The following is a 14400-nucleotide window of genomic DNA, read 5'->3' as shown; positions in this document are numbered from 1 at the left end:
TCATTGGGTGGCTGCACCAACCTGTACATGATTCTTAGCAGATCCACGAATGCTGCAATTTATAGAGATGAGCTCCTGGACTTCTATGTTCATCCATATGTGGGTTATGTACTGCTGTAATTTTATTTATATGTAAATACTGCATTCCTTAACTTGATTTTTGTACGTACTTATTATTTATTAATTTATCTTTGACTATTTATGTACTGCTATAACCTTTGCTACGGTGCAATGTGACCTTTGCTGTTCTTGTGCCAATAAACCATAAACCAACCAACCATATGCAGGTGCGATATAGGAGACATTTATCCTACGAGACTATAATGCTTGTTCTCATTGAGTGAAGATCATGGACACTATCTTCAGGAAGAGAGACTATTATGCATATGGATCCTGTTGAGCAAACATTAATCTTATTGAGCATGTCTGGGGTGCTCTGAGCAATGTGTTACCCTTCTTAATCCCCCCCCCCAAAATGTCGAGGGACTTTAAACTATTTATATAATTTTTATGGTTGTTTCTTTCATTACAGTTTTTGAGTTGTCATGATTTTTCTTTGTTCCTTAATTTATGGAAACCACTGTGGATGTCCTTAAGGAAGTGTGCCTTGCATTATGGGATACTAAGGCAATTGATGTGAGGTCATTAGTCACTATATACAAGTAGCCTAGTCATGTAGATGCTTCATGCACAAACTTTGCTTACACTTAGATAAAGGATGAAACCAAGAATATAATTTCTTAGCATCTTTAATTTATGTATAAACTGTAATCCATAATTTATTCAATCTCTTTGGGAAATTGATTTTCTTTTTTCTTTTTTTTTTCTTTCTTTTATGATAATCCACACATAAAAGGTTACAAATAAAATATAAAATGTAGCCTATTGATATGATTCTTAAAGAATGTAAGTTGTACTCAGTGGGGAAAAACAATACTGGAGAGAGAGATTGTTCCAAAAAGCAGAGGTGGATGGAATGTAGGATAATTGATTGAATGATTCATGGTTTTAATGGTGCAAGGACAACAAAGGTCATACTGCACCATATCAAAAGTTATACCAGTACACAAGATAATGCAATCTCAAATGTCCATGCCTGCAGCCAGATTCAAACCCACAACCTGTTGGTTGGAGATCAGGTATGCATTTGGCCAAGGAATGAAGGAAGCCGATGAGAAGTTAGTTTTCAGTGTGCTTGGAGCTAGACAGCATATGGGTGTTGGCCAGTGGGCGCTCTAGTTTTTACATGATTAGAAGAATGGAGAAATGGTAGTAGCCAATCAGGGGAGCAATGCCCATAGAAGTACCCATAGAAAAAGCCCAGCGCTGAAACAGAGCACTTATGATAAAGTGACTGAAGGTAGTCTGCGGGAAGGGTCATCTGTTAAGTGGATTGCCCTCTTCTGAATATCATCAAGAATTCTTAGGAAGGTCTTGGATGTTCCACCCCAAATGTGGGAACAGTACTTCAAGGTTGGGAGATCTGAGACTTCTAACACTTTGAGTTGAGAGGAAGAGAAGTGATGTTTAGGATGGAGAAGAACACCAAACCTTTTAGAGCCTATATAAGTTATAAGTAATGTTTGTGCCAAAATAAACTAGATGTGACAGTTAACTCAAGAAGAGGAAGCTGATCTTGAAAGGAAACTGGAATATTATTAAAATTAGAAGGGATGCTGTAGGATTTTTCATGGGGGGGGTAATATGGCAGGCTGGACTTTTTTTGGCATTGAAATTTACTAAGTTGTCTTCATCCCATTTGAGGAGGTCAGTGTTTAAGTCACTGGCCATGGAAGATCTTGAGTCATCCAATGTTACAGTACTACGGAGTTTATCGAATGAAGAAGAGGAATGAAGAGTACTGTCATCGACAAAACTGTGAATAGCATTTGAAGTCAGAGAAAGGAGGTTAATGATGCAAAGGAGGAAGAGTGTGGGTGAGAGCACAGAACCCAGAGGCACTCCAGCATTGATAGAGGAAATCTGATGAGTGGAAGCCATCCACCCTGACACACAATGAACAACCAATGAATAAGCTGGCAGTCCAATCACAGAGTGCAGGAGGGAGGGCATAAGATCGTAGCTTGTTCAGGAAGTCTCAGTGCAAGACATGATCAAATACCTTTTTGAAATATTGAGAGCAATAACGTGAGTTTCTCCAAATTTTTCCATGGCCTGTATCCAAAGGTGGGTGAGATTAGGTAGAGGGTCAGCTGTAGAATGAGAATGGTGGAATTCATATTGGTGATTGTTAATTAACTGTTAAGTCTGCAGGTAATGAAGAAGCTGGTTGTCAACCTTGTCAGTGATAATATACATGTCAATATATTTGTGCCAAGAAAGACTTGAGTTGCAATAATCCCTCAAATAACAATCTTGTGTTATTGAATGCCATATTTTCATTTTCTTCATAAGATAATCATGATTTATTTACTTGATCAATATACACTGTATGTTCAAATTTCTCTGGAAACAAATGACACAGAACTTTGAAAGAAATATGTCCTTAAAGTAAAATCCCATTCTGATATATAATACTTTATTGTTTTGGTCAGAAAAAAAAAATCACTGGAAAAACAAATATATATTACTTTATAATGACATTATATAATGTTTTCAACTTGTCATTTAAATATTTTCTTTTTTTCCAGTATGCAATATTTCTAGCACTCTTGTTGCTAGTTGAAATGACAGCTGGTATTTTAGGTTTCATCTTTAAAGATTGGGTAAGATAAATATATATCTTTTTAAAGATCCAGTAGAAAATAAAATCATATTAAAAAAAATAATTAATAGAGGTAGAGATAGCAGCACTGAAAAGTTGGAACAAAATGCATTATGTTGTAATACACCATTTATCTGATTGCATTGGAAATGAATTTTTTTTGTTTGAAGATTTCAAGAATTGTTACCTTAAAGACTGTTTCTTGCACCATGAGGAAGGACCACTCCTGCTGCTAATGAATGTTTTTCTATTATTGTTAAATTATGTAATCATGGAAACTTTCAATTGGTTTCTTTTTCTTTTATGTTAGAGGTTTTATGGAGTGAAACAGCACCGAGAAAGGATTAAAAATATTATTTAATCTTTTTCCAATATTTCTTCCAATATTTATCTTTCACTGTGACATTGTTAGGGCGTACAATGTGAGACTTGTAACACACACAAAAAAAAAAAAAAAAAAAAAAACTAAACACATGGATGAAAGACCAGAGTCCTAACTAGAGAGGTGCTCTCTGTGGGCTTTAACATGTGAATTATGATCATATAATCCAAATCCAAATACAACAAGTGACACCAAAGTGGACAGAATTGTTCAGACTCTCCTGGGACAGACAGAAGTGGAAAGAGTTGATTTAGCCTCATCATCATCCACATACATGATGGAAGAGAGAAGAAGAAGAATCCAAATACTATAGGACACAAGGAAAAACATTATAGTAAGTTGAAACTTCAGTTTTCTAGAGAATTAAATAGGCTGACTCTTCTCAAATGATGTTAGGATACAGAAACATTACCAAACTCTGTGAAATTTAAAGTCAAGTTTAAATCTTAAATCTTCACTACATACATCCCTAGCTGAATCTGTCAGTGTCTTCTTCAGAGTTTGCCACTGATCATCCAAGATTTGGTTCTCGTTTTCATACTGCTTCAAATTTTCTTGAATAATAGTTTTATAATCAAGTTTATAGTTTACCTGTAAAAGCTGCTCAGCTTTAATTGTTTTTAAAACTTTCTTATGTACTGTTCTTTTCAGTGTAATATCCATTTTTATCCTGCTTAGCACTGAATATTGGTCCTATCTTATATCCTTCTAAATATCCTTCCTATCTTACCTAAATCTGGATTTTCACACGCTATTCTGTATCATATACTATTATACATTGCATTACTATACACTACATTACTAGTCCAGTAGTAATGAAACTTTTTATGTTCACGTGCCAAAAATTTACAAATAATATTTATCGAGTTGCTGATGCCAGGCAGTTCTTAATAGGGGAAAAATTAATAGAAAATTAATTACAAAATTTTATTGAGACAAGTTTAAAAATTAACATAGAATTTCTTAAAAATGAACTCATAATTTGACATACACATTGTTGTATACAAATTAGTATCAATCTATTATCAATTTATTAATGAGATTTTTGCTGTTGTACATTAGATGCCAAATGCTTTATATCGAGTTCATATTTTGTCACTTTTAGTAATACACACATCGAACTAGATTCATCAGTCAATCTATTTCTTAAACTGTCTTTTATGAAATTCATTTCGGAAAATAATGACTCAAAGCATATAGTGGAGAAAATTGATAATATAGCCATCGCTATTTTTTATAAACAACTAAAGGTTTCAGATATGGCATTCCAAGTTCTCATTATTTCTGCTTCTGCATTGTTTTTAATTGCATCCAATAATTGATAATTTTCAGTTATTTCCAAGTCATTTCTCAAATCGACAAACTTTTGTTTCCATATAGAACTGGATTGAAAATTGATTAATTGCATTTCTATATCTTCCAATTCAGCCACTCGAAAATCTCCAAATTGAGTTTATCTGCTGATGTTGTGTCTGGATGCAAAATAAATTTTGATGTCTGCAAATAGCCTGAACTGTGTAAATCTTGAAGAAAATTCGTTGATTATCGACTGAACGAAAACTCTTTTGTCAATTTAACTTGATCTATTTTTTTCATGAGATTCTAGATCTGCAAAGAATTTTTCTTTATTTTGAAAATATTTGAAGGTATTGGAAATAACATCACAATTGAAAATTTGTAATTTAACTTCAAATACTTTGATTAAATCAAACATGGCAATAACTGTCTTGTTAAAACGTTCATTAATTAATTGTATTTTTCAGTGATTTTCTCATTATGTAAAAAAAGTCTGACTTTATCTGAACACTCAACAAATCTTTGAAGAACTTTTCCACTACTTAACCATCGGATGTTAACCATCTTCCATTGTCTTGAAACAAGCCTTTCCGCATAAAACCTTCTGATGTATAATGCAATGAAAACCCAGAACTATATGTCCAATACATTCGGTAAATAAACTGACAAAAGAATTTTCCTCTCTAGTCATACTGCACCATCAGTAGTTACTGATACAATTTTGGAGAGATCTATATCTCTTTCAGGAAGTGCATTTACAACTGTGTTGCAAATATCTATTCCTTTTGTTCTTGCTAATGATGTTAAACTGATCAATTCTTCTTTGATGTTATTCCCAACACAATAACAAATAAAAATTGCTAAATGAGCTGATCCAATTATGTCAGTACTCGCATCAAGACAAAGAGAAATTAAACCAGAAGATCTTATATCTATTTTTTGCTGATGAGTTATATTTTTAGCCATTTCCAAGATTCTATATTTCACCGTGTTTCTAGCCAAAGGCATATCTTTTATTCTTTGAATAATTTTTTGCTTGTTTTCAAAATCTTCAAAGAGAACTAGTACACATTTTAACCATGCTTCTTTTATAAATTTCCATCACTAAAAGGTTTCCCGTGTTTGGCAATTACATTTGAGGCAAAAAAACTAGCATCAGTTATATTTGAATGACTGCCGATAAATTTCATTAGGGTTGCTGACTGAATATTTCTATTTTTAATTGCCTGAGCAGTAAATTCTTTCCGTTCGTCCTTGCTTTTCTCAAGGAGCGATTTATGGTTTGTCTCATAATGCCATTTTACTGACGACGTTCTGCACTCAACTGTCCCGGAACATAAAACACATATTGCTTTATTGTCTTTGTTAATCATGCCGTACTCTTCAGTCCACCAACTTTGGAACTCTCTGCTGCTTAATTGTGATAATTTTCTTTTTTTTTATTTTCACTAGCCATGTTAAGCAGAACTGCAACAAAATAATTCAAAACTTAAATCAAATGCATTTTTTTACAGTTTCAAAAAATCAACATTTTATTATATGCCTAAATTAAATTATCTTTATAATTCACACTTACAGCAAAAACAAAACAGCGTGCATATGCAACAATAATACATTTGCTGCTGCTTATTTCTGCTTACTGGCAGATGTTTGGCGCGAAATGCATAATTGAATGCACATGCAATTAGAGAAGGAAAGAGTCTGGGAATCCTAAGGATTAGTGGTTCTCAATTCTTTTTCTATAAGACGAGGGCCCAGTCCCAACAAACTTACTCATAAATAACTTTCCCATTTTTTAAAGTTCATACATCAAACTAACATAAGTATTAATAATTAATTATGGCTTAATCATAAAGACTATTAGTACACTTATGTATATGGTGTGGCATGTTGACAAATATAAAAGTACATTTAAATTATCAATCACTGGACTAATGAAATCTTGTAGCATATTGTAGTTTCCCCAGACCAACATCATTAAATTAATTTGTGCTAATTTTCATTGACATATCCCATTCTGATCACCAAATTTTTATAATATTATTCAGTGTAAAATTGATTATTGTATTATTAAATTGATTTTAATGATGTTGGTTTGAAAAAAAAAACGGTAGTGAGAAAAATATTTATGCATTGTAACTCACCATAGAAGTCAGCTGAGCAGAGGAAGCAGTAGAAGGATGTCAATTTGTCTGCAAAATGCTTACCGTATTTACTCAAATATAACTTGCCCCCCTCATATAATTTGCACCCCTGATTTTACTTTACGAAAAAAGACATTAAAAAGTTTTGCATATACGCCGCACACTAAGAATGTTTAAACACGTTCATGTCCAGGCGATAGTAACTCGCTTCCTGTGGTTAGCAGGCCCTCCCCAACAGCCATTCTCCTGCAGATGCAAGAAAAACAAGTAGTTTTATTCTTGAATAAGGTACAGAGGCTTTTTCAGTCTGTGTAATATATTTCTCAACAAATAGTGCAATAGTGCAATTAGAGACAGCTGGCATTAAAATGGCGCTAACTAACATGTCCCCTCTCACAGAACCTATGCTGTATAGACTTAAGCAAAACCATAAGTTGCACTGGAAAGAGTATCGAAAAAACTATTGTCTAATTTTTTAATTACATGAAATAAGTGTTTGTTTTATTGCATTTGAAATTCTCGATGTCATTATGACAGATCACAAAGGCTAACTTCAAATAAAATTCTACCATGAATTGAAACATGCCATATGATGCATGTGAGTTCGCCTGTCAGCTCAAATGCAAACAAGCAGCAGTAAAATTCAACCAAGGGTTGAAACTTTTGTGAGTTGGGCCTGCCGGTAATGAGAAGTTCCATCAGAACGATGAACAACATTCCGTCATGAATGTGTTAAAACTAAGAAATTAGTGAATGTTGTTATGACAGTTTCAGGTGTTATGGAATTCTGTTGAAGAGAATTAGCATTTCACCTCAACAAATGTCGGTTGCCTTTGTCTTTGGGTCATGCAATCTTTTGTTAATACCGTACCAATCATATGCAGATCTTCATAGCTGCTCTATCTCTACTGGCTTACCATTGCTGTCTGTTTCATGCTATGCTTTCACTTCTTATTAGTCATTCGTGAAGGATGGTTCATTATGTATCTCAAGTCTTGTAAATTACTGATAATTTTTGCTTGAAATAATAGGAAAGAAGATGACGCTGTTTGGGTTTCCAAAAAGCCCCACATATATCTCGCACCACAAATTTTTAGCTTTAATTATGGGGAGGTCAAGGAAGTGAGAATTATATTCGAATAAATATGGATTATCACATTACTTACTTAATCCTCTTCATTCCACCTGGGAGCATAGGTTTTCCACCACCATTTTCTGCCAGACTGTTTTTTGCTTCTGCTTTTATTTGGTTCCAGTTTTTTATTATTTGTTATTTCTTTCAGTATTGTTCTTTTCCATGTTTTTCTTGGCTTTCCTCGTCTTCTTTTACCCTGTGGGTTCCAATCTAGAGCCTGTTTTACTGTTATTTTATCTTCTTTCCTCAACACATGCCCTAGCCATCTCCATTTCCTTTCGCATATCTGTTTCAACATGGGTTTCTGGTTTGTTCTCTGCCATAGTTCTTTGTTTGATATTTGTTTTGGCCAATATATTCCCAGTATCATTCTTAAACACTTGGTTAGGAAGACTTGGACATTATTAACTATCTATTTGTTTAACATAACATCCACATTTCTGATCCTTACATTAGTATTGCCTTTACATTTGAGTTAAATATTCTCATTTTAGTTTTTATAGACAAATTCTTTTTTTTTTTTTTTTTTTTTTTTTTTTCTCTTCAAATATTTCTAAGTTGGTTGAAAGTTGAATAAGCCAGCTGTTTCCTTCTATTTATATCTTCAGTAGTGCCTCCTTTTATTGATACTGTTGAACGTATATAAACTGTTCTACTTCTTTAAGCAGGGTTTCTTCTATTGTTATTTGTTTATTGTGCTTTGCATTTATTTTCATCAACATTGTTTTATTTTTATTTATCCTAAGACCAACTTTTTTTGGCTGTTTCTACAAGTGTTGTTGTTTTTTGTTCTATATGTTGGTGCTTCTGTGAACGTAAGCAGATGTCATCTACAAAATCTAGATCGTGGAGGTGGTTTTGAAGTAATCATTGTAATCCTGCATTTCCTTGAGATACTTTTCTCATCACTCAGTCTATGACGATTAAAAACATAGTAGGGGAGAGTATACAACCTTGCCTTACTCCTGTCTTTGTTTTAAATGGTTCTGAGAGGGTATTTCCATGTATTACTTTAATTTCAAAATCTGCATACATTTTTTTAATTATTATTTTTTCTGGGAGTCCATAATGTCTAAGTAATTTCCATAGAGAAGATCTGTATAACTGTCGAAAGCTTGTTCAAAATCGTTAAAATTGAAATATAAACTTTCATGCCATTCCAGTGATTGTTTTATGATAATTCGTAAAGTAGCAATGTGGTCGGTGCATGATCTATTGGCTCTAAATCCTGCATGTTCTGGTCTTAGTTGTTTTTCTATTTTGATTCTTTCTAGTATTATCCTTGCCAGTAGTTTACTTATAACACTCAGCAATGTTATACCTCTTCAATTTTTGCATTCAGATAGGTTCTGTTTTTGGGTAATTTAACCAGTATTCCATTCCTTAGTCCATTCTTCTTTCTGCCATATCTCATTTATCTCTGCTATAAGTTTTGGTTGTTGTCTGCTCCCAGTATTTTACCTGTTTTGATCTGAGTTATTGCTTTTGTAATTTCTATTTTTGTTATTTCGTTCAAATTTATATGTAAGGATGCATTTTGTTCATTTAATTCTAGGCTCTGGTCACCATCAGTCATTTTTTGAAATTTCTCTGAGAAGAATTCCACCGTCTATCTCTTCTGTTCTTTTTCATTTAATAATAGTTTTCCTTCTTTATTGTATATAAGAACTATCCATTTGTTTCTTTTTTAATTTCCTTGTAATATCATACAACTTTCTAGTATCGTTTATATATGCAGCATCCTCTGCCTCTTGTGCTAGATTCTCTATGTATTTTCTTTTATCATTTCTTGCACTTCTTTTTATTTCTTTGTTACTTGCTCTATATCTTTCTGCTTGTTCTTGTTCAGCATTTTGACCAATCTGTAACAGTTTCTCTTTTATTCTAACTCTCTCCTCTATTTTTAATTTGGTGTTTTCTGATATCCGTTCTTTGTCTGTATTAGTTCGAAATCCTAATATCTTATCTGATGTGCTCATTAGTATGTCTTTAATCTTAGTCTATTTTCCCTCTGTTATCTCCTTCTTTTTTCGAGTTTATCCCATTTATCCTGTAGAGTTGTTATAAATTTATTTATAATCTCTTTGTTTTTGAGTTTTTCAATTCTAAACCTCTTCCTATTGTGCACTGTTTGTTTATTTTTAAATATTTTTATTTTTATGGTAGCTGTTAGGAGAAAGTGATCTGAATATGCTTCGACTCCTCTTGACATCCAGGAGTGATTTCCTCCAATTCCTTGTTATAAGTACATGGGCTGCTTGGTTCTTTGTCTTTCTATCTGGTGCTATCCATGTCTACTTATGTATTTTTTTTTTTTTTAATGTTGGAAAAGACTCCTTCCTATTACAAGCTGTTGAACATACAAAAATCTATAAGTAACTCTCCATTTTCATTTATTTCTCCTTCTGCATACTTTCCCACAACAATGTCTTTATTAGTATTATCATTTCCAACCTTAGTATTAAAGTCTCCAATTATAAGTTGCATATCTTTTTTATTTGTTGTTTCTAAACCTCTCCGTAGCATGTTATAAAAATTATCCTTTTCTTCCTGGATTGCATCATTTGTTGGTGCATATTCCTTAGTAAGAGGTGTGTTAGTCGAGAGTTTAACAAAATCATACCAACTTGGTGTGAACGTTAAGGATGTAAGCGAGTCAATTAGAATGCAAAAGCAGCGGGTGAAAGAATTGATAGTCGTAGCAGGTACAAATGATTTGAAAGGAGACAAAATGGCTATGAGTGAGGATGTGAAGGAATTGCTTGAGGTAGCAAAAGAGAAGAGTGAGAGAGTTAGGATGGTGAATCTGTTGCCGCGGCATGACAGTGAAGAGTATAGAAGGAGGGCCATAATTGCAAATGACTTTATACGTGAATTATGCAGGACGAGTGTTGTGGAATTTGTGGATGTGTGGAGTGAGTTCGATGGGCATAAGGATTTATATAAGGCGGATGGTTTACATTTGAATGGATTTGGTGTATGGACACTTGAAAAGGTGTTGTTGAATGTAGTGGAAGTGGATGTGCAGAATCAGGGAAACTAGAGTTATTAAGGGGGAAAGTAGATATGCAGACTTTAGGGAGACAGTTGAGTGTATGAATGTGTGTAATATGCCCAAGCGAGTACGAAAGACTATGAATCAGAATGGGATAGTTAGTATAAGGCATCAGTTGGCACTTCCAGGCCACAGGTTATTGGCATTAGTGAAACATGGCTGACAGAAGATTATATAGCTAGTGGGATTGAATGTGAGGGGTATGGTGTGTTCAGGAGTGACAGGGAGAATAAAATGGGCGGAGGAGTGTTATTGATGATGCTGATGAGCTACAGCCTAGGAAAATAGAAGTGGAACTGCAGGATAGAGAAAAGAGCACATTTGAGGCTATTTGGTGTGAGATTGAAACTAACAGAACAAAATATACAGTTGGGTGCTGCTATAGACCAGGTGAAGGAATAGATGGTAGGATAGTATGCATAAGCAAATAGAAGAAATGAGTGGAAGGGGGGTAATTATTATGGGTGATTTCAACTATGGTAACATTGATTGGAAGGAGGAGAGAACACATGAGAGAAGAAATTGGATTTTATGTGATTATTAAGGTATAACTATCTGCGACAGCATGTAATGGAAAATACTAGGGGTCAGAGAGTGCTTGACCTAGTAATTGCATCTGAGAATTTGGCTGTAACAAATATGACCACATTGCCACTAATTGGTGAGAATGATCATAGGGTCTTGACTTGGGAGGTGACTAAAGGTGTGGAATTTACAATTAAGACAGGGTACATGTGGAATGGAATTATCGGGCTGGTAAGTATGACAAGCTTATGAGTTTGATTGGTTCACTGCCATGGCATGTAAAACTGCAAGGGCTAGATGTCATGGGAGGCAGTTAGGAAGTGTTTGTATGAGGCAATGGCTGACTGTATACCTAGAGTCCGAATAATAAATCAAGTAGGAGTTAAATGGATGAATAACACCATTAAGCTTGAGCTGCAAAAAAAAAAAAACTATGGAGGGAATTTAAGGAGAAAGGTGACTGGCAGGCACATGAACGGTATAAAGCGCAGGCCAGAACGGTAACGCGTGTGGTAAGAAAAGCAAAAACGGATTATGAAAGAACATTAGCCATGCAGGCTATGTGGCAGAATGATTTTAAAGAATGCCGATAGTAGGGAGGTAACTGAATCAGTTGATATAGTTGAATTACTGAGCAAGCACTTTGCAAGAATATATCATCCTGGTGGTGACATTGCAGGAATGAATGAACCAATAATTATACGCAAATTGTGGTGAATGAAGTGGAGGTGAGTATATTACAAAACCTCAATGTCAATACATCTGTGGGATTGGATGGTATACCAACTCGTGTCGTACGTGAAGCGGCTAAAGAATTGTCAGTGCCCTTGACCATTTTGTTTTAATTTGAGTCTCAGGTCTGGGTTAGTTCCGAGGGGATGGAAAGAGGGGAAAATAGTTTCCACTGCATAAAGAAAGTTCCAAGATTGCTGTTGTAAATTACCGACCAATTAGCATATTAGAAATCATTGTCAAGGTCTTGGAGAAATTATTAAAGAAAAAAATACAAGATTAGATAGATGAAAATGGGATACTGTATGGGGACAACATGGTTTTGTGAAGGGTAGATCATGCCTCAGTAACTTGCTCACGTTTTATAACACAGTGATGGCTGAACTGGATAAGGGTAATCGGTTTACAGTGATTCTACTGGACCTTGCTAAGGCGTTTGACAGGATACCACATGGAATTCTAATCAGTAAACTGCAGCATATGGGGATGGAGAGATATCAAAGAGTGGTTTATTCAGGAGTAGAGTCCAAAAGATGGCCTGTCATTAGTGGTGTGTCGCAGGATTCTGCTCTTGGACCACTACTTTTCAATTTGTTTATTAATGATATAGGAAAGTATCTGAGAGGAAGTGTTCACTTGTTTGCTGATGATGGAAAGTTGGGTAGAGCAATAGTGAGTGCACAGGATGTCAAAATTTTGCAAGATGATTTGGATAGTTTGGAGGACTGGGCTAAGGAAAATAGATGTCAATTTAATGTAGAAAAGTGTAGGGTTATGCATTTTGGGATGAAAAGATTAGCAGCAGTATATCACATTGGTGGAACCGTACTCCAGGAGATTGATGAGGCCAGGGATTTGGGAGTGTTGGTGGATAGGGAGTTGAAGTTTAGTGGGCACATCGCAAAAGTGGCTAAATCACCTCATCAAATCATTTGGTTGCTGAAAAATACTTTAACAAGCAGAGACAAACAAGTTATTGTTCCTCTGTATCGAGCCTTGATAAGTCCCCATTTAGACTACCTGTGCCCTGATATGGGTGCCAGGGTTTCTTCATGATGGGGAGGAGGTGGAGAAGATCCAGAGACAAGTGACCAAGATGATAGCAGTTCTATGGAAGATTTGTGGGTTGCAAAAATTGGTTGATAGGCAGAAAAGAGATGATATGATTGAGACATTCAAATTGCTGAAGGGTTTCTATAAGATTAATTCAGAAGATATTTTTGAGAATAGGACTGGTGGTGGAAGGACTAGGGACCATACATGGAAGCTTGGCAAGAATGTGGTTAGCAAGGTGTTATAGCTTGGTTTTTTACTTGGAGAGTGGTGAAAGAATAGAATAAGCTGCCAGAGTCTGTTGTGGGTGCTATGACTATGGATGAGTTCAAGGCGAGGTATGATAGATACTGCGTGAATGTCGAATAGTTGTTTTTGACATGATGTTAGGGCCTCCCTTGATGAATCATCGACTCATCGGAGTTGCCCGAAATAATAATAACAATAATAATATATAGCAATTATTGTGATGTTTCGCTTGCCGGCTTTAAATCTATCGTTTAGTTTTCTTTCGGATATTGGGTTCCACTCTATTAGTGCACCATGAGCTTTCTTTGTTATCAGTAGTGCAACTCCCTTTGTGTGGTCATTCGTATTTTGGTTCCCAGAGTAGATTAAGTGGTGACCAGAGTTTATGATTTTTCCACTTCGTATCCATCTTGTTTCGAATAGAATAGAAATAATCTTATTATTTCTATTCTGTATTTTTCTAGAACTCTCAAGACTTGGTATGTTTTCCCAGTTTCAAACATGGTTGTAACATTCCAACATCCCAGTCTAAGCTTGTCTTTTGATAAGGTGTCTGTCACTTTCTTCCGCACCTCTACTTCCCCATAAGGGCTTTCACAGAGGTGCCTCATGTTCGTGGCAGTTCATGTTCTATTTTCTTCATCCGGTATCACATTTTGGAAGGTTTCAGTTTGCATAGCAAATTTTTTTTTCTTTCTTAGGCTGGGTTGCTAGCCCTGTGCTCAACTCTCCTCATTTATCTGGGCTTGCGACCAGCATGCCAAGTTTTAACTAAGCATGGCTGGGTTTATTATCACATACACAAATATTTATATATGCAAAGTATGTAATTTAATACATAAAAATGTATGAATCTCTAAACACTAGTTCCATCACTAATTAATATTTTGAATTTAAAAATGCAGCAATTATAAGTTATTAACTTAATTTCTTTTTGTAGTATTTTTGTCAACAGACAAAAATACTATTGATGGTAGTAGGCAGTAGATAGTGTTGGTGGCAATTTGCTATAGTTGGTGGATTAAGTGGTGGAGATGGAGAGTTGTAGAGTAGGTGCCCTACCTCGATGAGTCTTTGGACTCTTTGGAAGTGCCACATAATAAC

General features: G+C 34.9%; 1 protein-coding gene across 2 annotated transcripts in view; it reads left to right on the top strand.

The window, feature by feature from the left end:
• The window catches only part of LOC150104546 (tetraspanin-5-like), a 231114-nt gene that overhangs the window by 73410 nt on the left and 143304 nt on the right, over positions 1-14400 (top strand). For both annotated transcript variants that reach the window (XM_090395760.1, XM_090395761.1), the window contains exon 3: positions 2652-2726. In XM_090395760.1, the coding sequence (XP_090251886.1) occupies positions 2652-2726 (75 nt within the window). The remainder of the gene's footprint in view (positions 1-2651; positions 2727-14400) is intronic.

This window comes from Typopeltis vanoorti, chromosome 7 (assembly GCF_054136105.1).
Source record: "Typopeltis vanoorti isolate ZY-2024b chromosome 7, IOZ_Tvanoo_1.0, whole genome shotgun sequence".
NCBI lineage: Eukaryota > Metazoa > Arthropoda > Arachnida > Uropygi > Thelyphonidae > Typopeltis > Typopeltis vanoorti.
The sequence above is the reverse complement of the archived record's forward strand: the minus strand, read 5'-3'. Positions and strand labels throughout refer to the sequence as shown.